We start from the raw sequence: 24,065 nt of genomic DNA on the forward strand, positions 1-24,065 counted from the left end.
AACAAAGAATCAATATGCACTGGGAAAATAAAGATATGGAAGAAATCAGTTGAAAAGCTCTTCACTAACTTAATATGCACTGGAAATGGTGCTCTCACTGTTTCTCCATAAAATAATATTCTGTTTCTCCAACATAATATTTGATTTTTTTTTAATATTAACTATCGATACATGAGATGGCTAGGAAGAGATCACCTTCCTGATACTGCTGTAATATTTAAAAAAATCATGTCCTCTGCTGCTAAGAAAATAGATCAGCATCTTTTGAGAAAAGCCCAAAATGGAACTGAATTGATCAAACAGCAGCATCTTAATACTCTTCAATAAAAATGGACTCTGATTCTTAAAGACAACCGGAACTGTCTGAATCCAAACTTTCCAGCATACACACATGGCATTTGTTTGAGTCATAGTCAACAGTAGATATCACTCTCAGATTAAAACGTACAGAAATTAGAGAGAATATGAAAAGGAAGACTATAATATAGCTATTTTTCACTAGAATGTTAACGACTGGCTACATTTAGCAGTCATCCAAAATATTAAATACATCTGTTCTTCTTATCTTCAAAATGTACATTAAATATAATAGCATTAGGCATCTCTAAACAAACCAAACAACAAAACTAAATGTAAAGAAAAACTTCTGAAAAGGCAGGAGGCAATACAACTGTGTCAAGTGACAAATGATGTAGTTCTTAAAGATGGAAAGCATTCTGATTTTTATAACTATGTAGTTACAAGCAAGTCCAACAATAAAAATGGCTCCCAAGAATTCATCTTGGAGTGGACATCTTACAAAATGGTGTCTGAACAAGTCACCCAAGGCACACCTAAACAATGAAGATCACCAACTATCCCAGATACTTCTGTGCTAGCCCAAGAAGAATGCCACATTGAACACAATGGAGAGAAATACACCCAAGTGGTTTCAGGCAGATAAAATTTTCCCTGAAATCATGCTTCTCTCAGTTGCAATATGTGAAATCTTGTCTGTTGCAGTGTAGAGTCATGCATTCCCCTAATTTTCATCAATTATTTATACTGATATGAGCAGGTCAAGTACTGTAAGAGCAGGAATGAAGACGTCTTGGTGGGGGAATTCTCAACACATTGCCTCTCAAATCACTCAAAACATTCTCATATGAAAATCTTTAAATTATGCCTCAAACCCCAGAAGGTTAGGAAGTTAGGGAGTTAGGAGTTTCAGTTCCTTGCGCTGAAGATTACATTACAACAGTGGGAGCCTGAAGCACAAAGCCACCCCAAGAGTTAAAAGACCCTACACAAACCCATCAGGACAGTAAGGGTGCTTACACTCTCTTTGAAAAATTCTACATGGACAGCAGAAAACACTTAGTCTTGGATAGCATATACTATGATTTTATGCTTTTGCTGCAGACCACACAGATCATTATTTTAATATCATGCAAATCTTCCAAACCTCATCTTCTAAGTGATCTTTAAATCTCCATTTAGTCATCAGCAGGAAAGGCCACACTCAGGATGTGGTATTTAACAATACCTGAGCAGCCGCTTCCCAAGGGGACAGTCCCACTCCCTTTCATCCTCTCAGCTCTGCATTCCAGCTCCTTCTTTAGCTTTGAATCTTTGAAACTGTTTCAAGAAGAAAACTTGCAAAAGCCTATTTATTTTTTGGGGTAGGACAGAGGGAAGGGATACTTTTCTGCCCGTTCACCTTTGAATCAACTATGAGTTGGTGTGAAGAATGCAAAGATGGGAGGGTGTAGTTGGAGGCCAGGAACAGACACACACATCTGAGAAAGATTAGCCACTACACCAGCGCACCAAGGGAATAAAGCTATGGTTTTTGGTAGTATGACAACCTCTGAATGAGAAATTTTACAGAAGAAACCTGAAAGATTAATGAAAAATAAAAAACCATTGATTTTCCATCTGTGTCATTAGCAGAACACAGTAATACTCTGGATAACATTTTGGAAAAACTTGCCATATCATTTTGCTCAAAACCAAGGAAGACAAAGTATGAAATTCATTCCACACATCCATCAAAGTTATTGTAACCTCAGATGGCTCTCCATATCAAATTATCTGCTTCTATTTTCTGAGGCTTTATTACTCTTATCATGATTGTTTCAATGTTTTATTTCCACAGGAATTAATTTTTAACTGTAATGCAATCCAGCCGGTTGCAAAAAGATTGCTCTAGGCGTAGTTGGTTTTCCCGGCATGCTCCATGATGTGCTTGGCTATGACCAGTCTAGTGTCTGGATCTCTGCCTGCAGGCACCAAGAGGTGCTGATGCTGCAGCTGATAACCCCTGTGAGGAAAGGAGTTTGTCCTCTGCCAGTGCTTTGAAATTTAGGGAGAGAACACACTTCTGATCACACACTGGTGAGAGCCTATTGAGCTGTTGTGCTGATGGATACAGCCCAATGCTTCTTCATGCTGGAGTAGCTGCTGTTATGTAGCTTCATTACTTTCCCTTGTCAGCCACCTGCTTTGTTTTGAGTGTGGCTACCCACTGCCATATAACCCCAAGGCTCCTCCCAGAGATCTCATCTGATGACTATCCTCTTCCTCTCCTCCAGGCATATTATCACTATATACATGCATTCTGTAAGCTACATCTACTCCCCAAATTCCTTCTTTCTTTCTGCTCTTCCATATCTCCTATTCCTTACATCCTACCAGCCTTTGTGACTGTGCATCAGAGTTCATTTCCCCTTCTAATCCCAACATTGTTAATTTCTCACCGAGCTTCCATCCTCAAAGTCTTTCCCTGTAGCTCTATTTCAGTTTTCAGAAGACAGTTTCACTGATTTTCCATCTGCCAATAGCAACACCCAATCTTCTGAAAACTAGCTACCTTATTTCAATGGACTTATTCAAATCTAGCGTTGTGGATCCCACAGGTTTTAGTTTCTAATATTTTTGTCAAGGCCTCCCCAAGGACTGATATTCTTCTACTATCACTTTTTTACCAGTGAAGTCCTTCCTTCATGCTTGTATTCACTTTAAAAATTCCCAAATTAAAGATGTGTTATTTGTTGAGGCTCATTTTATTAGGAACAAAATGTTTATCTACTTTAAATAAAAAATACAACAGAAAGCCTGTAATGTTCATTTGCAGATTCTATCTCACTAACCTAAGCTGGAAGACAGTTCCAAGACTGACATTACAGCTGCCTTTCAGAGACTTTACCTGACTCAGCTGGTGATGGTTCCCAGGGTGCAGGTATTAAAGGGGACAGTTCAATGGCTGTTTCTGCTTTTAAGTTTAAAAAAGTGTATTACAATCCCAAGCTTTTTTTCCCTGACAATGTCTAGGAGAATAACTGAAAAATTGGGAATTGAAATGAGAATTTTCCAGCATTAAAGACTGTGGTAAAAGATTATCATCAGTGAAGTTGCTTTAAATCCTGTATCATTCTAAAAGCTCCTACTTTCTATTCTCTGTTCTTGTTTCTCTTTCAAAGTCCTTTGGATATGCACTCTCTTGGGGTCAAGCACATATCCCCTGAGAAATCTGAGGGTGGAAAGACTACAAAATTTCAGGAAATCTCTTTCTTAGACTGTATTTATCATTGTTGAACTCAAGCATTTCTCCAGAGAGAAATTAAGCATTTGGAAATATGTTCTTTTTCTGCCACTGTTTATATTGCAGTTAAAAGCTTTTTATCCATGCCTTCTAGAACAGTGACCAACTAGTATCTTCTCACTAGGGAAGATCACTAGGGAAGTATCACTAAGGAAGTGATACTTCAGAAAGAGTGCTTTGATCTGCAACTGCTATTCTTTTACATAGTAAATACACACCAGGCTTCTCAGAAAACACGTGAATACTAAGTACAACTTTTCTTTCTTTCTTTTTTTTTTTTAATGCTTTGTAATTTATTCATAGCCAGATTGTCTTCACTGATTTGTTTGGCTCTTTATGACTGACTTTCGGAGAGATGCCATTACTAATTTCACTTGCTTGGATAAGGTTTGAACCAAGTTCTTATCCACGTTACTAAATATTTAGACCATTGTGAAATTTCTATAGGAAAGTACAAGAAATGTTCTTAGACAAAGCTCTTTCAGTTCCAAATTCTCTTGGATGGAGGCCATTTTCTTTTGAGGCAGATCTTCGGTGGATTACCCAGAGCTTGGGGTCCTTCTTTTTAAAGATTTATAACAGCTAATAAAAGATTCAGTTACCCTGAGATACTGTCAGCCATTCTCTGATGATTCTTTGAAGAAAATTAGGCATTTAGGATTGCATGTGTGCAGCGCAACCTCTCAGAAAAAACATAATCTAAACCCTGGGAAAATCTGCATTGTAGTGAAAGCATTGAAAGAGATACTTAAGGGCTGAAAGAAAGGTAAGACACCTTCAAGAATACAAAATCTATTATACAGTTCATACTAAAGGAAGGTCTGTTTATACCTAGAGACACCATGTTCCCATTACAGATTCACGAAGCTAACACTACAAACAAACAAAAAAAGAGAAGTTATAGCTAAAAAAGGGCTGAAAGGAAGACCTGAGGAACTGCAGACCGGTAAGCCTTACCTTTGTGCTTGGGAAGATCATGGAGCAGATCTTCATGGAAGCAATGTTAAGACACATGCATGACTAGAAGGTGATCCTAGATACCCACCATGGCTTCACTACGGGAAAATTGTGCATGATCCATCTGGTGACTTTCTATGATGCAGCGACTGCAACGCTCAATAAGGCCATCAAATTGACAGATGTCATCTACCTGAACTTCTGCAAAGCCTTCGAGATGATCCTATGTGATATCCTTATCTCTCTAAATTGAAGAGATATGGATTTGAAGGGTGGACTATTCAGTGGATAGGTAATTGTCTGGCTGGATGAAGCCAGAGAGTTGTGGTCAATGACTATATCTACAGGTGGAGGTTGGTGATGAGTGGTGTCCCTCAGAGCTCTTTCTGGAGACTGGTACTCTTTAATATTATCACCAATGACACAGACAGTGAGATCGAGTTCACTTTCAGCAAAATTGAAGATGACAGCAAGCTGAGTTGTGCAGTTGACACAACAGAAGGAAGAGATGCCATCCCGAGGGTCCTGGACAAATATGAGAAGTGGGCCCAGGAGAACCTCATGAAGTTCAACAAGATGAAGTGCAAAGTGCTGCACCTGGGTTGAGACAATCCCAGACATCAGCAGAGACTGGGAGAGGAACTCATTGAGAGCAGCCCTGACAAGAAGGACTCTGGTGTTCTTGTAGATGAAAGGCTGGACATGATCCAACAGCATGTGCTCACAGGCCAGAAAGCCAACTGCATTCTGGTCTGGGCTGCATCAAAAGAGGTCGAGGGAGGTGATTCTGCCCCTCTACTCTGTTCTTGTGAGACTCCCACCTGGAGTGCTGTGTCCAGGTCTGGAGTCCTCAGCACAAGAAAGACATGGACCTGCTAGAGTGAGTCCAGAAGAGGTCTACAAAGATGATCAGAAGGATGAAGCACCTCTTCTGTGAGAAAAGGCTGAGAGTTGGGGTTGTTCAGCCTGGAGAAGAGAAGGCTCTGGTGAGACCCAACAGTGGTCTTCTAGTAATGAAAGGTATCCTACCAAAAAAGAGGGAGAGCAAGTTTTTACACAGGCATGTAGTGATAAGACAAGGGGAGGGGTTTTAAACTAGAAGAGGAGAGATTTAGATTAGATGTTAGAGAGAAATTCTTTACTCAGAGGGTAATGAGTTACTGAAACAAGTTGCCCAGAGAAGTGGTGGATGCCCCATTCCTGAAAGTGTTCAGGAATGAACAGGCTGAATAGAGCTTTGAGTACTCTGGTCTAGTGGAAGGTGTCCCAGCCCACTGCAAGGGGGTTGGAACTAGATGATCTTTAAGGTCCCTTCCATTCCAGTGCAAACCAGTCTATGATTCTATGATTACAAGCACAAGCATCTGTAAGAAAGGATATCATAAACAGGAATTTACTTTGCTCCTGAATGGGTTAATTAATGTTTTTTCTATTCATTTATGATTGATTTTTTCAAACAAAAATGTCCCTGTTCTTTCTCTTGCTCTGCGCCTTTTTCTTTTCATTCTACTTCTTACCCATACAACATAAAACTATTACAAGAAACAGTCACACAGATTTCTGCATTTATCTGGAACAGGTATAAAGAGATCATGGTTTATTTGTTCAGCTCATCACCACTAATGGATCCTTTGATTTTCTCTTCTGTTGCACTCTCCACCAGCAATATTACTTACTGCTTAATACACATTGCAAACTTCCGAGTAAATGGTTGCATATACAGGTCTCCTTGGTCAGCACATGCCCAGCAGGGTGTCTGAATGGATATTCTGCCTCCAATAGCTTCAAGCTGATGCATATCATGCATATGAACCAAAACACAGGACTTAACCCCAAGAATGTGTGGAGGGGCAACAGGCCAGTTCAGCTTGAACTTTGCTTTCCACTATAAACCTGACTCTGACTCCTATCCAAAATCTTCAAAGAATATTCTCTGTGCTTCAAAGTTTTCATGTTTGCCCATTTGGGAATATCTTCTACAGATGACCAGAATTACCTATCAGATTCCAGAAAACATTGAAAAGCTATCAAAAGAGGTTGTTTAAAAAGCAGTGATTTTCTTGCCTCTTTTTTCCTTTTGAGGACAGCTTTAAAACACATTCTCATCATTAATGAGGTTTTTTCACAATGATTTTTTTCTGGACTAAGGGAGGAAAATTTGGTCTTTTTCCAGCGATCAAACACATCACTGTGCTTGATGCAACTGCTCCATCAGCTTTTGCTAAGATGAACAGCACATTTGGTGGCAAGCAAAACCTCAGGTAATCTCCACTGCATTTCCTCTAACCCAAGCCCTGTTGGTCAGATGTCTTTTAGAAAGTATCCCCACTTTATGGAGCATTTTGAAGAAAGATTAATACTTCTCTCTTTCTGCTTATCCTACCAAATCTAGAGTATTGGGTCCGCTGTGTAGACTGGAAATTCTCAAGGGGAAGAACTGACCAAACTTTGCCCAGTAGTGACTACAAATCTCTGGATGAATGAGTAAATTGACTGTTTCAACAGTCTCCTCTTCAAACTATTTCAAGATAGATTTGGTCACCAATTGTAATAGAAATAGAAGGATCAGATTAAAGATCTTGAGAGGGGCTTCTGGTGATAGCACTTCTCTGGTAAAAGTTTACCAGTAAAAGGGAGATTTTTCTGGACATTAGTTCTAGACATTATTCCTTTTGCATTCAGGCACATGTTAATGTGCATTCACATATCAAGTCTGACAAAACACCATAGCTAAGAAATCTTATTATTCCCATTTATTCTTGTAATACTGCACAAACTTTCAGTAATAACTGCAACTAAGAGTATGCCCAGCACAATTTAAAAGAGCTGAGCTAATCTGTGTTGACGGAAATGATCACATAGGAACAGTTTCATTGTTTGAAGACCATTCAGAACAGACTGCCTCATGCTCCGCCCCTTTATAAATGATTCACTTTCTTCAACAACCTCAGAAAGAGGAAGACATATTAGTTGTCCTTCCAAGACACTTTTAAGGTTCTTATGCCTAGATGAAATAGCACAAAGGACAGTCTCTTGTATTAGAGTATTATTTTGATTGTGCTTAGACAACAACTCGGCAGGACATGACTAATGACTTCTTGGGATTAAACACATACGTGGGAAGCTGCAGACTATGACGGATTATTGCTAACATGTCTGTGTTCTGGGGGAAGCCACCAAAGCACTGAAGTCCACCATAAATGCTGCCCCACAGGGCATTCATGGAGGCAAATTCAAATTTGATTACCAAGATTCCTTCTGAAGTGGGAAAGACGGAGGGTTTAGATTCATCTAAACAGCTGAACCACCTTTTTTTTCCAAACTCTCTAAATCCACATAAGCACAAGTAACATGTAAGAACTTGTGACCTAAAGGTGAATATTTCTCAATGTGTTGGTTGTCTAAGATAGTGGTAGGAGTTGATGATCTTAAAGGTCTTTTCCAACCTAAACAAGCCTATGATTGTATGAATACAAGCTTTCAAGCAAATTTATCTCTGAATGTCCCTCTGGGGAGCACTTAAAACAATCATCTGTCTTAGGAAGACTTGTTTGCATCTGCCTATTCTAAACCAGAGTATGATTACCCAGAAATGAACTATCTGCTGTCTCATACAGTAAAAAATATGTTAGATGGGAACATAAATGAATATAAATTCCAAGTAAAATTGGAAGCCATGAGAATAACTTTTACACTAGAGAACCTTACAAAAAGGAAGCACTGTATTTTCCAAGTATTTAAGATTCAGTGTTACCGGCAGTGAATGAAGTCAGGAACGGGATTATGCTGGCTAAAAGATGCCGCATCAAGATTCATGCAAATTTCCACATTGTCTCCAGCCATGATTCGTACTGCAGCTTTATTTTCATCCTCAAATGTCTGCCTTTGCAAGGATGCACACAGCAGCAACATGAAATCATCTAGGAGAAAGCCATGATTGCAAGGAAAATTCAGTCATTAACATCAGTATAAGGAGTGGTCATGATGCATTACAATGTAGCTACCAGACTGTTTTTCCCCTGCTTCAAACCTCCAAGACTGTGCTGTTTTCAAAACATGTAACACTGATTTGAAATTTATTAATGTATTTAGTGGTTTTACCTGTCAGTGTCTACAACTTGAGAAATAATGAGAAAAGGGGAAATAGTTCATACTTTTTGATGTCACATTATTGAAAACGCGATACAGGAAAAACAGCTGCAGAAATTACTAATTTTTTGAATTTTAGTATTCAGTCTCCCGGAGAATATGTCATCTTGCTACAGAAGATTAAATAAAAGCCTGGCTTCAAATTACACCGTACAGATGTTTTAAGCAAAGGACATATAAACACTTTATGACTATGTGCTAAAATACTTACACACAAGGAAGACAGGGTTTGGTCTCACAATGAAGTCTGGAAAGTATAACCACTTTATGATGTTGGAGTTGAAGTTGGCATTACCACTTCTCCATGGATAGTCTGTATGACAGAAGCATGTAAAAACACAATCAGTACTTTATAACAATTACTTAATCCTTTTCATCTGGATACTTATCAACTTTCCAGCCCTTTTATGCAAAACCAAGCAGCAGCAATTTTCCATAAAGGATAAGTGTCCTTACCTTTACAAGGAGCAGGTGGGATGCCAATGCAAAGGAAGTACTGGAATGTAATGATGCATGACAGAAAACAGCAGTATTTTGGCCAGATCTCTGCAATAGCTTTTCTTCTGCGTCGATACAATACAGCAATCAGCCAGAAGGCATGAATCATGGCATAAAAATCCATCCTTTGACCAATTACATTCACTGATAGAAGAAAACAGGTCTGAAAATGAAGTAAAGAAACATAAGCCACATTTGCAAACTGATGGCTAGTCAATGTAGCAATAATATAAGTATTGTGGATCCTGACAGAATGCTTGGACATGAGCTGCATCTGACAGCAGGAACTCACAGCAACCTCCTCCACTCCACCCCAACACCCAAATTTTTGATACTCTTCTATCTCTAGAGTTGGTTTCCATTATGTGATATCTAAAGATACAGAAAGGAAAGAGAGTTGTCAGAGTAGCTAATATGCAAAATGTTTAATTGTTGCCAAGCAGTATGTTGCACATACTACATTAGACATTTTGATAGGACTTACAGTTGTGAAAATGAACAGGAACTATTAAGATTAGCAACAACTAAAATGTATCTTCATATGGGAAACAGACAAAAGGAAAAGGGATTTCGACCATATGGCTTCTATTGGTGATAGACAAATCCAGTCAATTCCTATAAGGTAGCTTTAGTTCTCCATTGTTCTGAGGGCTCTGCGTTCCAGCATTTCTGTTCTCTGGCTTCACTGAAAGTAGTCCTATCACTCAGTTCCATGAAATGTGTTTTCAAGCTTAGTGAATACTTCATAGTGAATTATTTATTCAGTGCACTATGCTATTTTGATTTTCTCTCTCCTCAGATTAGCATGAGCTAAAAATTATTTCCTAAATAGCTGGGGAAATAGCTTGCTGGTTTCTTTTAATTTTCACTAATTCTTAATCCTCAGACTGCCTGTGAACAGTTTACTTGTTTATCAGTAGCAAGTGCTGGTAGTGTTTAGGTCAAGAACATCATTATGATTAGAATTATGATGCATTAGCCTGGGAGTTGTCTTCTTCAAATAGCCATAAAAAATTGTAAAAAATCACTATTTTTAGAGAGAGTTTTTGAACGTACATTTCATATGTCCAAGAGCAAACAGTCAAGATAAGGGAACAGAGATGACTAACATGAATGATGATTAAGAAGCATCCAGAACTCACATATAGTCCAAGTTAGTATTCAAAAATGGCACAATGAAAAGGTCTGGAATGGTAGTCTAAAGAAAAGTAATATATAGTGATTTACCTCCAAACCAAACTTGTAGAAGAAGTAGTTTATGAAATACTTGACACAGTTTACCACTCCATCATCCAGATGTGCTCTTGTAATATCATGAAAAATTGTTTTAGTCACAGGTGCAGTAAGGTTATTTCGACATCTGTAGTATTCTTGATGACGGTAGATTGTAACTTCGAAAGCCAAAATAGCCAGCATCAGTAAGTTATTCTATGGGAGACACAATCAGAAAAATATTAAATAAAAATCAAAACCACATGAAGCTATAAAATTTTCTGATAAGCATAAACTCATGAACACTCAAACTGATGTTACCACTGAGTATTACTGTGCTCCAGAATGCACTGGCACCTATTCCCAGCTATCACTGAAACAAAGTAAGGTTCCTACCACTTACTGGATTTTAATGAATCATATGGACATTCAGAAGATACATATAAAGACATTGATTAAAAAATAATATAATGAACACTGGTTGTGGAAAAGAAGGGGAGGGAAAAGCCCCTCAGTTTAACACAGCAGACATTTTGAATGCCTGCTAAAAGAGACATACAGAAGCACATCAAGACTTGAAGCTTGGGACCTTCAGGTATGGAACTGAAATGAATTTCTATATGGACAGGAAACATCTTATTTGCTAACTCAATGCAAACCTTTCTAGAATAATTTCTAATCCCAAAGTGTTTTCAATTTATAGCTGTAAAACTCTTGCATCAAGGCAGACACCTTGCCTCAAGACAACTTCACTCTACATGCAAAAACCCTTGGGTCAGTAATTGCTCTTCCCCACATATATTCTCAACTGTGGGCGGTGCATGGCTAAAGGAGCAAGAGGCAGAGGCATTACCAGCACCTGATATGTTGACCTGCACAGCTTGGCAGGTATTCCCTACACAAACAAAGAACACAGAGGTAAGCTCTCAGGGAAGAAATGACAAATAAGCCTAGTTAGATTGAAATTTGCTGCTGTCCAGTTAGCCAATTTCTGACAACTTTCTCCAAAATTCTGGAGATTCTTTAAACCAAGAGGAGATATGCAAGGTTTTTACCAGGACTTGGCACACTTTCATTGTAAGTAGGGTTTTTTAATCAAGAAAGGAATAATAAAATATTGCTCATAGGCATCAATGAAAAACAAGAAGAAAAACAAGACATCCATTTACTAGTGTTTGAATGAATTATTCCCTTAACTCGTTATATTTTCTAAATTGTGGCTAAGGAATAAGCACTTAAAAAAATTAACTGCTTATAGCATACACTATCATTCAAGGTAATTACTCCACTTAGACCCATCAGTCCTTTGGTACCTGAAAGCTGTGTACCTCTTAATTACTTTGAGTTCTTAAATATTACATTTCTAACAGAGTTTTGACCAGATGGTAGAGTCCAAAAGCCATACTTCTACATGAAAGATTATCTGAATTGGTACTAATCCTTTCCAGATATATTCTGTGTAACAGTATGGTTTTGTGTTGCCTCCTTCCTTCTGTACTTCCCTATTATCAATTATTACTTTTGTGTGTGTGTGACAGATTATTTATTTCAAAGACATTGCTAATTCATCACAAACTAGAAAATATCAGAATATAGATAATTAACGAAGTTACCCTTAAGTACACAAGAAGGGGATAAGACTTTCTCAATCCAACCCACTCTGCAGGATCAACTGGCCCACTGTAGAGCACTGAGGTTTTGAGTTCTTCTAAATCGACCTTAGTTTCATTCTCTCCTGGCTAAAAGAAAAAAAAATGCAACAGTTATAAAACATGTTTAAAGTTGCTTGAGGAGGGAATAATAATCAACAGTAATACATTACATGAACTGTCAGTTTCAGTACTTTATATACTTCCTTTTGCTCTTCTTCACTGAAGAAGGAAGCAGTCAAACTTTTTAATATGCACTTGTACTCACCAATGTACAGTTACTGGAAAAAGTTTTGGGATCGATAGATGAGAGTTGGTACAACATTTTGCAGACAATAATCACACATGTCCAGACAGTGCAGATACTTGATGCCAGGGGGCGAAACTGAGCATATGGCAAAGCAAGAGCCCAGGCAATCAAAAACACAAAGTTAAAGAGAGACACCTGAAAACACAAAAACAGTACAGAAATTACACAGAGTAACAAAAGAACTGAGAAAGTTTGACCTGTTCCACAGCAAATAAAAACAGAATTATTCAAAAGAAAGGGACATGAAGAAACTTTGAGAAAAACACTGAAGAAAAGAATTACAATACTCAAAGAAACAATGTGGTAAGTTAAGAAGGAAAAACTTGATAGTCAGTTTAGAAAGGACTTTATCACCTACATAATATTAATACTGTTAGACCCACAAAATTCCATATCCTCCCTATCAACAGACATGAAGTAAGAAGGACCACATGGAGGTTCTACTCCTTTAGTACACATGAAACAAAGATGAGATGACACAGATCTGTGTGTCTGTGCAACCAACCTTTGTCCTCTTGACCTTTTCCCCACAAAATATGTGAGAAAATGGATTTTTTGTTTTGGTTTTGTACTGAATTCTCTCTGAATATCTTGTTCAAGGAATGGCTATGTCATGTAGTGAACTCACACTGCCCACACCAAAAGCACAGCTAAAAGTGTTGCTCCCTTTTTCTTTAGCCATAGTTCCACATTCTTATTTCTTAAGCACCAAACTCAGTTTAAGTAATTTTCCTTAATGTACCTTTTCTACACCCTCCGTCCCTGGATGGTGCCCACAGCCAGTTGGAGCAGAAGAGGGATTACGTCTCTTACATTCAAAGAATTAGACTAATAAAACTTTCATATCTGGATAATAAAACTTTAATATCTGAAGAAAAGTGGAGGGCTGAGACTATCTAGACTGAGAGAATATCACTGTGGAAGATGTCAAGGCAGGTCCCCAGCAGGTGACAAACCCAAATTTCAGTGAGGTCTGACAGAAGGAAACCATCTCCCCACCCATCAGCAGATGCTGACAAACCTCCATGATGTGTAAGAGTTTGACAGAGGGTGTTTACTTGCCTCTTTCACTGTGACCCAGATGATGTAAGAGGAAACAATTTTGATGATGTGCAGCTCCAACAGCCACCACACGAAGACTTGCATCTTATGAAAATACTCCAGGAATTTCAAAAACAGCACTGTAAGGCGGTCAATCACTAGATGCCACTTGTTTCTTAAGTCTGCAGGGATGTTCAAGCAGAACCATAGTGAGAAGAAAAACAGAAGGGCTCTGTAAAATGGAATACTCCACTAGAAAACAACGAGCTTTCTGCTTCTTCTCTTCTAAGCTTTACAATAAGGCAAGGTGAAGGATAAAGGTACGGCCCAGTGGGTAGCTAAGACAAAACAGCGTTGAGGCCCACTTAGCTGTGGTGTTTTCCCTTCTAACCCACTTTCACTGGAAGGATTCCACACTTCAAAAGCAGCAGTGGTAGCCCTCCTTGCCAATTTTGCTTTTATTCCTCTCTATCAGAGCTCTTCTTGGACTCCACTGTCCTCCAGTATCTTTGGACCTAAGCTTAGAGATCTCATTCAGGAATTAATTCCAGCCCTGGCCCTTATCCAGCTCAGAAAAATACAATTTTTTTTGATGCTTGGAAGCTACGGACCCAGCCTGTTTTCAGAAAGCACAGACTACTACTATTCAGAAAGCTTTTCAGCCAGCTTGGAAGAGATCCATGCACACTAGGATTAGGATTCTTGTCATATGGGTTTAGGTAACTGTACTATAGACATTTTCAGACGACAGAGTTATCTAAAATGCCCTGAAAACAGCACTGCCTCCTAGAGTGTGATCTGTGCTATCACAGGACAGATATCTAAAACAAGCAAGGTAAACTGTAGTCAATTGAATATTTCTCTCAGTTGAAATAGTTTATCAAGTTAAGATCCTGAATTTGGGTGAAAGTATCCCTTCATACGGGTGTTTTGCTAAAAAAGCCATCCTCCCAAATATTACCCCAGTGAGCAAGCATGTGACAACACCTATTACACGTGAATGTACATGACAATACATATGCTGAGCAGTACTCTCTAAGTGTTGACTTTTCTTGTGGGTTATAAAACTGTTTCACCAGGCTGGTATATATTAGTATAAGGTCTTCACATTGTGTTAGGGGATTCAGAAGCGCTTTGGAGATTAGGAAGGATTTTACATGCTATGAGAACATTCTTACAGTTACTATCAGAGATGGAAAAATTTGCAAATGATACCAAAACATATAATTGTCTAGGCTGGTAAAATTGCAAAGGAGTTACCACCTTCTCTATGCAATTATTTCTACTTATTACATTATTTTATATATAAAGCAAACCAAGATGGTTATTCTGTGCATATTTGTGTGAAGAACACAAGTACATTTGTGTGGAAAAGCAGACTTTTGGAATACCTCACAACCAAAGTCCGTGCTTTTTTCTTCTGCCTTTTTTCTCCAAACATAACTTAGAAAATCCTAATAAAAATGCTGAGTGATGTAAATTCCATGAGCACATAATTAAACTTGAGAAATTAATTAAGCTACAGAACTCTAATCCCACATGTGTTTTTACAAGCACAATGAGTGTATTCAAGGAAAGTCTTTACAAAATTAGATGTTCTCATTTTTTCATTGCATTTATTTCCAGTTGCAGTGTTGCATCATGCAAGGTATATCCAGACAGCGGCAATTAAGTGGAGCGGACAGATAAGGTACTCTAGCAGGCTCTGTCTAGCATGGCCAGGCGATGCACACACAGGAAATAAAATATAGGCCTTGAACGCATCCACTGAAAGACTATACAACACTGTGTAATGAGGTCTGCACTCTTGAACATGTTTAATGTCAAAGCTCCAGCCACATGGCTACATAAAAATGGTATAACTCTTAGGCAGAAATAAATGCATGTGCAGCTTAAAGATGGATCACATGTGGCAAGCAGCACCTTTTGTTATTTCCAAGCCCCACTGGCTGCAGCTCCCTACTTCCCTGCTTGCAAGTGTCATGCACAGAATAACCTCCACCAGCTAGGCTCTGTTCCAAAGCCCTTCCAGCATGTAGGGATGGATAGAGTGCAACAAACTCATTGTCCCTCATAGACCACATGAAGACTGGCCAAGAGAGGTTTCCACGGGCCATGAACACCTCTCTGAGGGCAGATGTTCCAGCCAGGAAAGGTAAGTAGTTTCACCTCAGGTTCAAGCACTGGAACAGGCTGCTCAGGGAAGTGGTGGAATCACCATCTCTGAAGGTATTTAGAAGATTTGTGGATGTGGCACTTATGGACACATTTTAGTGGTGGACTTGGCAGTGCTGGGTTAACAGCTGGACTCAATGATCTTAAGAGGTCTTTTCCAACCCAAATGATTCTACAATTCCCTGCGGCAGCTAAGCCAGATGTGCTGCCATTCTGCCTTGACAAAGACCCTGCCCGTACTTATGTGTCACAGTCCTGTGAATACTGGCATGAGTAACCAAATTTGCAGTAAGGCCACCTCCAAAGAATACAGTATACTTGGGTGTTAAATGCCCTTCCCTGGTTTCACTTTTGGCTCATATTACAAACTGAGTTATGGTAATAATTCATGCTAGGGGTTCATCCTAGCAATATCAAGGATGACAATATAAGCCTAACCCATGTCTGCCCATAAGCTTTTTTATATTCATCCGGTGTCAATTACACATTCCATATTCAGAAGTGAAAAATATGACACTAATGTGCACATAAATAATGAAGCAAAGCCATTTGGACTTCTGGAGAGGAGTGCCTTCAAAGTATGGAGATATATTAAATATCCATGTGTATTTTCTTCATTGTAAGGAGATTTTACTCAAAAGAAGTTCTTAGTATTTGCGGTAGTCTCCAAATAATTCAAACCAGACCACCTAGAAGAAAGAGGTATGGCTTCTTTTGTTTTCTTCCTCTTAGCATCCTACAGAAAACGTATGATTTTTCCTTAGAAGAGCCTGTAGCCTGTTGAATAATTGACAAGTAGCCATCTGCTCAGTGAACTAAGGCTCTTTGACATAGACTGCATGTAAAATTAGAAGGAAAACCTGATAATTGAAGTTAACAGGGATGACCAAGAACAAACCACCTGTTGCCACTGTTAATTAAGGCTGAAGAAAGCAAAATTTGCATTCTGCAGAGCTTACCTGTAGTTTCTTCTTCCTCTGATTCATTGTCTTCATCATCAGAATCATCTTCCTTGTCCTCATCTTCCTTTTCTTCTTTTCCTTTTTTGACTCTCCCTTTCCCTCCCTCCCCTTCTGGCTCTTCCATTCTTTTCTCACCAGCTTCTTCCAGCATTTTATCCTCTTCCTTTTCTTTGCTGGCTGTTAAATTCATCATAGTTATGTCAGGCAGGCTTCCATCTTGGTGCACCAGTCTGTTGGTAAACAGTAGCATGTCAGCAAACTGAAGAGTAATGACATCGTAGTCTTTTTCTTTTCAAACCATATAATTAGAAAAAAATAAACTGTTCATGGAAAATGCCTTAGAAGTGGAAAAGTTAATGATTTTGGTACTCTCTCCAAACACACACTGAAAATTGAGTTGGAATGTATTAGTAACTACTTCTCACTCAGATACTAATGGTTAGTTAGCAATGAGTGGTATTGACACTTAAACTTGACATTTTCCCCACTGGAGAAAATGGTCAGAGTTTAAGATGTAGAAGCATGAAATGACATTATTTAAGAGGAAACATTTCATGACTTCATAGGGGACTTACTCATTTTGGTGGTTTGGTATTTTTTTCTTGAGGCTGCTCAAAGTAATTGGAACAGAAAGAAAAAGGGAGATGAGAACAGAGGGGTTACAGAAGAAGGTCATTGACAAACATGTCATGCTACATCACAAGTCATAAAGCATTCTCCTACTCCATCTGCAGAAGCCTTCCGATGCCAAGAGCATGCCATCATGACATTCACAGGGTGCTTCTATAAAGAAACATGGATTTGCAAAACAGATGGAAAGGGGACAGCCTATTTACACCAGTGCTAAACGTGGTCAATACTTCTACCATGCTGTGTGTAATGCAGCTGAACTATCACAAGTATCTGACCTATCACTGTAAAGGCATTTCCACCTTCTTCCAATTGAAAGATGCAGCTGGAAAGCCAAGGAATTTGCAAATTTTCTTCCAGCTACAGGTTTGGGAACACACAAAAGCAAAAATTCCATGGCTGTGGCTTCAGAATGTTTTATCATCTCTGTCTTTGATAGTGTCATTCATTCTCTCTTTGTTACATCTCACAGAGAATTTTTCTTTAATTTCTAATTGTCTCTAGCTTATCTATTAATAAGTTTCAGACTACCAAAACTGGAATACAACTCATTTAACAAGGAAACAATATTTCTCTAGTGCCACAGTGCCATTTTTTTCCCCTGAGATGCATTCAGCATATATCTTTATTGGGAAAAGAGACATTTTCTTATGGTTTCAGACATTTTATTTTTTCTTCTGCAGCTGTGCTCACCTCCCATACTTGCAAAAAACCAAGTTGTCCCAATTTGTTGATTATATGTGCTTTACTGAGCATACTGCCATAAAGAGTCCCTCTGAATACAATGTCTTGCAATAAAGTCTCCCTTTGGCAAGTGTGCATCTATATGATTAGGTCACTAAATGTTTAGTTATGCTATTGAAATTACTACACTCAGAATACTTTCAAGCACCTTTAAAAGTGCTACAGTACCATATTATGTGAAATTCTGGCTGGTAACTATTTAGACAGGAAATTCTGCTGATTTTACCTAGGATTTTTTTCAGTTTAAGAAACTAACAATCTAGATTTTTCCTTTTGATCATTAAAAATTAAAAGCATAGACCAAGCAGTTAATGACAAAGTCAAATAAGTGGAATTATTTTTCAAAAATTTGGGCATTGCAGTTACTTCAAGATGAAAAGTTTTGTGGCTCAAATGAAGGAAAAACTAAAGAAATCTGACTAAACAATCCTGAAGTAGAAATACTGTACCAACTGCTGAAAGGTTGAAAAGCTGGATTTAAATTAGAAGTTTAACAAGACAGTCAAGCACCAAAGAATCTCACTGAATAAATTTCAGTCACATTCTTGACTAAAATCCCTCATCATGTATTGGGCAGTGAACGTGAGTGTCTAATAATCTGAAAATCTGCTGTACTCAAGAATATACTCAGTAGCTTCGGTTACTGAAAATAGAAATTCATCTAGCCCCAACTCTCCCTGCCACAGGCAGGGACACCTCCTGCTAGAACAGGTTGCTCAAGGCATTTTTCAATCTGGCCTTGAATACTACCAGGTTTAGGGCATCCACAACTTTTCTGGGCAACTTGTTCCAGAATCTCACCACCCTCACAGTAAAGATTTTCTTACTAATACCTAGCCTAAACTTCCCCTCTTTCACTTTGTACCTATTACTCCTTGTCCTATCTCTACAGTTCCTGATGAAGAGTTCCTCTTCAGCCTCCCTGTAGGCCCCCTTCAGATACTGGAAGGTTGCTATGAGTTCTCCACACAACTTTCTCTTCCCCATGTTGAACGGCTGTAACTTTCTCAGCCTGTCTTCATAGAGGAGGTGCTCCAGCCCTCTTATCAACTTTGTGGCTCTCCTCTGGACATGCTCCAACAGTTCCATGTCCTTCTTATGTTGGGGGCACCAGAGCTGAACACAGTGCTACAGGGTCTCACAGGAACAGAGTAGAGCAGGAGGATCACCTCCTTTGACCTGCTGGCCATGCTCCTGTTGATGCAGCCCAGGATTTGGTTGGTTTTTTGGGCTGTGAGTGCACACTGCTGGATCATGGTGACTTGTTTATCAATCATCACCCCCAAGACTTTCTCTGCAGAGCTGCTCTCAATCAATTCTTTGCCCAGCCTGTGGGTGTGCCTGGGATTGCCATGACCCAGGTGCAGAGCCTTGCACTTTGCTTTTTGAACCTCATGAGGTCTGGATTGGCCTACCTCTCAAGTGTGTCAAGGTTCCTCTGGATGCCATCCCTTCCCTCCCGCATATCGGCTACATCACACAGTCTGGTGTCATCAGGCTTGCTGAGGGTGAACTCAATCCTACCGTCCATGTCACCAACAAAGAAGTTGAATAATATCAGCCCCAGTACTGACCCCTGGGGGACACCACTCATCACTGGTCTCCATGGGGACAGTGAGCCGTTGACCACAACTCTTTGAGTGCAGCCATCCAGCTAGTTCTTTATCCACTTGGTCCATCCATCAAATCCATGACTCTTCAATTTAGAGACAAGGATGTCATACCAGTGACGTTAAACACTTTGCATAAGTTCAGGCAGATGATGTCAGTTGCTCTGCCCCTATCCACCAATGTTGTAGCACTATCACAGAAGGTCACCAAATTTACCAGGCATGATTTGCCTGTATTAAAGCCATGTTGGCTGTTGCCAATCATCTCTTTTGGGGCTTTTTGCTTATTTTCACATTTAAGTTAGCATATATACTAAAAGGATATTCAAATCTCTATAAGGTGACTAAACACTAATATTCCCTAAAAGGACATAAACTGACTTACATTTACCTAAAACTCTAATAAAAGTACCAATAGGAGGGTATAGAGAAGAGAGGATGAATTTTCAGTTCAGTTCAAATGTTATAGAGATCCTTGGTTACTATAAACCATCAGAGCTCATTAAAAAGGCAATGCACCATGAAATGAAAGTAATCATAATCAGATACGTTTTGCACACATGCAATTGCATTGATTTCTATGGGGCATCTTCCCAACTGACTTTCATAATGGAAAAAATCTACATTCACGCTGGTGTAAATCAAGGACTTACTGACTTACTTCAGTGTAAATTGGACAGAAACATAATAATCCTATAGGATTTTGTATCTTTTTCTTATTCATATGATTTTTATTCATATGCCAGAGACCCAGGAGGTCATGGGGTTATAAAGATGGGTACATGGAATATGTATACCCAATAAAGCCTCAGTATGAGTTTAGTTTTCAGTAGGATGGCACTTAGTTTTATCAGCATCAGTAGGCTTGAGCATTGGATCATGTGCTTAGGAGACGCAAGACTAGATGAAAAGCCCTGCCCACTATTCAGAAAGTTAGTTTACTTGGAATCCTTCTTCCAAAACTTCCTTATGTATTGCTAGGGTTGGTTTTCTTCTTTTAATTTTTTTTCCACTACAAAATCACATTACATTGTAACAGACAACGCTGAGGTGTTAAGATATAAAAACTGCACTAGTCTAGAATTTTCAAGACAAGCTAAGCCTAAAAGCTTCACAGCTAGTCAGATATAACTTCGTTGTTGGAAGACACATGCTGATGAGAAATTATCCAAAATAACATAAAGGTATTATGTTTGATACTTAGGAAGACCATAATAACAATGCAGATAACAAGCCTTTATGGTACAGCCACTGATGAATTTAATGAATTTAATTCATTAAATAGGGCATCAATATTGAAAAGTATACTAGTAGATATAGTTTTCAGCAAAAAGCAATTTCAGTGGCACTAAAATCAGGAATGTGCCACAGATCCTTGCTGGATTCCTAGTACTTTCATGTATTTGTAATTTTCTAGAGCAGAAGATTAATTAACTGAATACATTATGAAGTATCTTTTGTCTTTGATAATTTTTTGCAGTTTATTAATTGCTTGAAACTTTCTGGCTCAAAGAAATTCTCAATTATCTTTCATACAAAGCCTTAAGAACAGAAAGCTTTCCACTCAGCAGAATGTCAGTTACTCATCTCCTGAATATTTGGTCTGCAAGACTTAAACTGAGCACACAGTGCTGTACCTCTACTGGCCTTTATGGGCCTTTCAGTGGATTTGCTGCCTGAATCCAAGCCATGTTGCGGTATGTGGACAGACTAGGAAGCCTCTCCTTTCATAAGGAGCTGCTTTCATGCTGAGGCACCCCTCTATTGTGACTGCATCAAAGCTGTGTCTGAACTTGCTCCCATGCCTCCCTAGCCCTAAGACTGACATGCAGACTGACACCCTGCCTTCACTCCAAATCTAGCTTATCTCTATGGACTCACTGGGACCTCACCAGAATGCGGCTGACCCTTGTTACCAACTCTGGATGTGACCCTCACCCTCAGCTGCTGGTTCATGTTCCTGATTCCCCATGGATGAGAACTCAGCCCTGCCTCCTGGCTATGCCACTTGGCTCCCAGCTTGCCTGCCCTCACCAAGGTGATCACCCTCACTGCTCCCTTAAATATGGGCTTCCTACAGACCAGATTTCCAGCTCTCGTGAACTTTTGAGAACCTTGACCCAAACTATGTGATGACATTTGAAGAAGGAGCATGAACATGACACATAAATTAACTTCTTGTTAGAGCAGGTAGTCACAAATATCTAAACAAGGGACTTTCTTGGCTTTCCTGTTTATATTTCAGTAGTGACAACAAACTCAGAAGTCCTTCTATTCTTGGAGATGATTAAACAAAAGCCCACATTTATTCCAGTTGAATATATTGAAAGAAATCTAGTTTATGGAACTGTTCTGAAGATGCCATTTTTAAAGAGTTGACGGCAATATGGATTTTTCTGCCTTGGATCCTGCAGCACCAAACTCAGCCCATGAATTAACAGCCTTAGCATGCAGTGGTTTCAGTGTTCCATTTCTGCTTCTGGAATTTCAGTCTATACAAACCCATAATGCATGCCACACATTTAACTGACCTGGCCCTCAAATTCCCTTTCTTATGTGCTTGTGAGGAATACAGGGATGTGTGTCTCTGTATCTATGTGTACATATGTGCATGCAGGCATGCATCTTTCCATGCACAAACAAAGGGTAGATAAACGAGCCTCCTCAACCAAGTCTATTGTCTGCAGCCAATTACAAATAGCACCAATTATTCCTGTATTGAGGCATGGGCAAACTTTAAGAGAATTCCCAGCTGAGAAAAAAAACAACGTATAAATATGCAGGAGAGATGTATCCATTGCTTCACCAGCTTTACGAAATTACAATACCTGAACAACGTTATCTCCCTGCTTACTTCCCAGTACTGCACAGCAAGAATATACTTTGTTTTAAGGCAATTAAAAAGGTAACAAAAAAGGTATATCTGTTTTAAAGGAAAGGAAGAATTGAAGTACCCACCTATTAATTATTAGATATACACGGCCATTGACTTTGGCATGGCTATGAGGTGGGAGATGAAAGAACAAGATGAAAATGGAAAATGAATTAGAGAGAGAAAAGAAAACTGTTAAATTGGAATGAATGCACTTTCTTGTCTACCAGTGTGTTGTGACACATTGCCATAACAAAACACAATCTGAAAGCTTAACATACCCCATGCAGCAAAAAGTCTAGGAAGATTATAAATGCAACTCTAAAACATGTAGATGGTACTCAACTTCAGTCAGAACTACAGGTAATTCACAGTCCCTAAAATGCCTTTACTGCTTTACTTCAAGTAAGCCTTAGAATGTCCACATTTTTAAAAATATATTTTTGCCTTTTTTTTCTTTTAAGAAATTATTTAAAGGTAATTATGGCAGAGCATCGTATCATAGAAAATATATAACTCACGGACTTTATCTCTGCCATATCATGATTCATGGTACAGCAAGGAAATGTGGTTGGAAAGTCCTAATCAGGATTTTTCTTTTTCTTGCAGATGTAAAACTGAGACATTCAGTTCTAACACCTTTATAAATAGTGAGAAGTGCCTCACTCTGCCAGTGTCATCTATTTGCAGCAGGCAGTGCCTTACTCTGGAACTTGCTCTGCAAACTTTACTCGTGTTAAGCAATATTTTCACAAATGAATATTCTCAGCAATTTTAATAGGACTCACATGGCAATTCGGAGGCAGGTGGAGGAACTGCACCTGCTTTCTTGACTACTTTCATGAGCAGCTCTCACCTGCTGGGATTCTTTTAAGAAGTTCACTATTAAAACAATTGAGTTCTGTCTTCTTACTCAAATCAGTTTCCTTATCTAAAATTTTTTGTCGCAAAAGATGCAGCATAAAAGCAGTTTACTTTCAGGATGGTATCTCAAGGCTACTTATTCCTTGCAAAAATTTTTGCTCTCAACACATCTAAAACATTTTGTGTCTTTGCTATCAGTGGTTCCATCCTTTGCGAATGATGTGACTTTAGTCACTATCCTCTTCAAGCCAACATTTGGAAAGCTGTATAATATTCTGATATCTTCCATCTATAATAGAAAGATTTTCAAGACAGGCAAAGTATACTGTACTATGAACCCATCAAAATCCTACAAGTGCTTAGTTTTGATTTTTTTTTCCAATTTTGTGCCTATTGGATCACACTAGAATGGAGGTGGAAACTGTGCAAACTGTTAGAGCTACAGGAGAGCTTGCGCAGTTACTGCAAACTGTAACGCATTTCCCCAGAATGCCTCAGCCCAGGAACAACCCCATTTCAGCTCAGGCACATGTTTGCGCTCTGGTTTCAGGGCTTGGCCAATTCAGAGATGTTACCATGTATATCTGCTGCTGCACAAGAAGTCTGACATCAGCAAGGAGAGTTTACTCATAGGCCATTACAAAAGGGCGCTTGAATAAACCATCACATTTAGTAATTCAAGAAAAGCAAAGCAAGATATATTATGCAAACAGCCATTTAAAAAGGTAAGCTGAAAAAACCCACAAATTTATTGGAAAATTTTGTCAAGTTTGATTTGTTCCAGTTTTAGCAATTATTTAATATGGAAA

The 24,065-nt window shown here is 38.9% G+C and overlaps 1 protein-coding gene across 1 annotated transcript in view; it reads right to left on the minus strand.

Annotated features, from left to right (window-relative positions):
- PIEZO2 (piezo type mechanosensitive ion channel component 2) overlaps positions 1 to 24,065 on the minus strand; it is a 294,414-nt gene that overhangs the window by 55,984 nt on the left and 214,365 nt on the right. Inside the window, exons 18-27 of the mRNA XM_032707117.1 lie at positions 22,479 to 22,520; positions 17,112 to 17,144; positions 16,534 to 16,766; positions 13,421 to 13,581; positions 12,317 to 12,493; positions 12,013 to 12,138; positions 10,415 to 10,615; positions 9,146 to 9,350; positions 8,901 to 9,002; positions 8,295 to 8,460 (exon numbers count right to left, since the gene is read on the minus strand). Coding sequence (XP_032563008.1) covers positions 8,295 to 8,460; positions 8,901 to 9,002; positions 9,146 to 9,350; positions 10,415 to 10,615; positions 12,013 to 12,138; positions 12,317 to 12,493; positions 13,421 to 13,581; positions 16,534 to 16,766; positions 17,112 to 17,144; positions 22,479 to 22,520 — 1,446 coding nt within the window. The remainder of the gene's footprint in view (positions 1 to 8,294; positions 8,461 to 8,900; positions 9,003 to 9,145; positions 9,351 to 10,414; positions 10,616 to 12,012; positions 12,139 to 12,316; positions 12,494 to 13,420; positions 13,582 to 16,533; positions 16,767 to 17,111; positions 17,145 to 22,478; positions 22,521 to 24,065) is intronic.

The sequence above is a fragment of the Chiroxiphia lanceolata genome, chromosome 1, assembly GCF_009829145.1.
Source record: "Chiroxiphia lanceolata isolate bChiLan1 chromosome 1, bChiLan1.pri, whole genome shotgun sequence".
Lineage (NCBI taxonomy): Eukaryota > Metazoa > Chordata > Aves > Passeriformes > Pipridae > Chiroxiphia > Chiroxiphia lanceolata.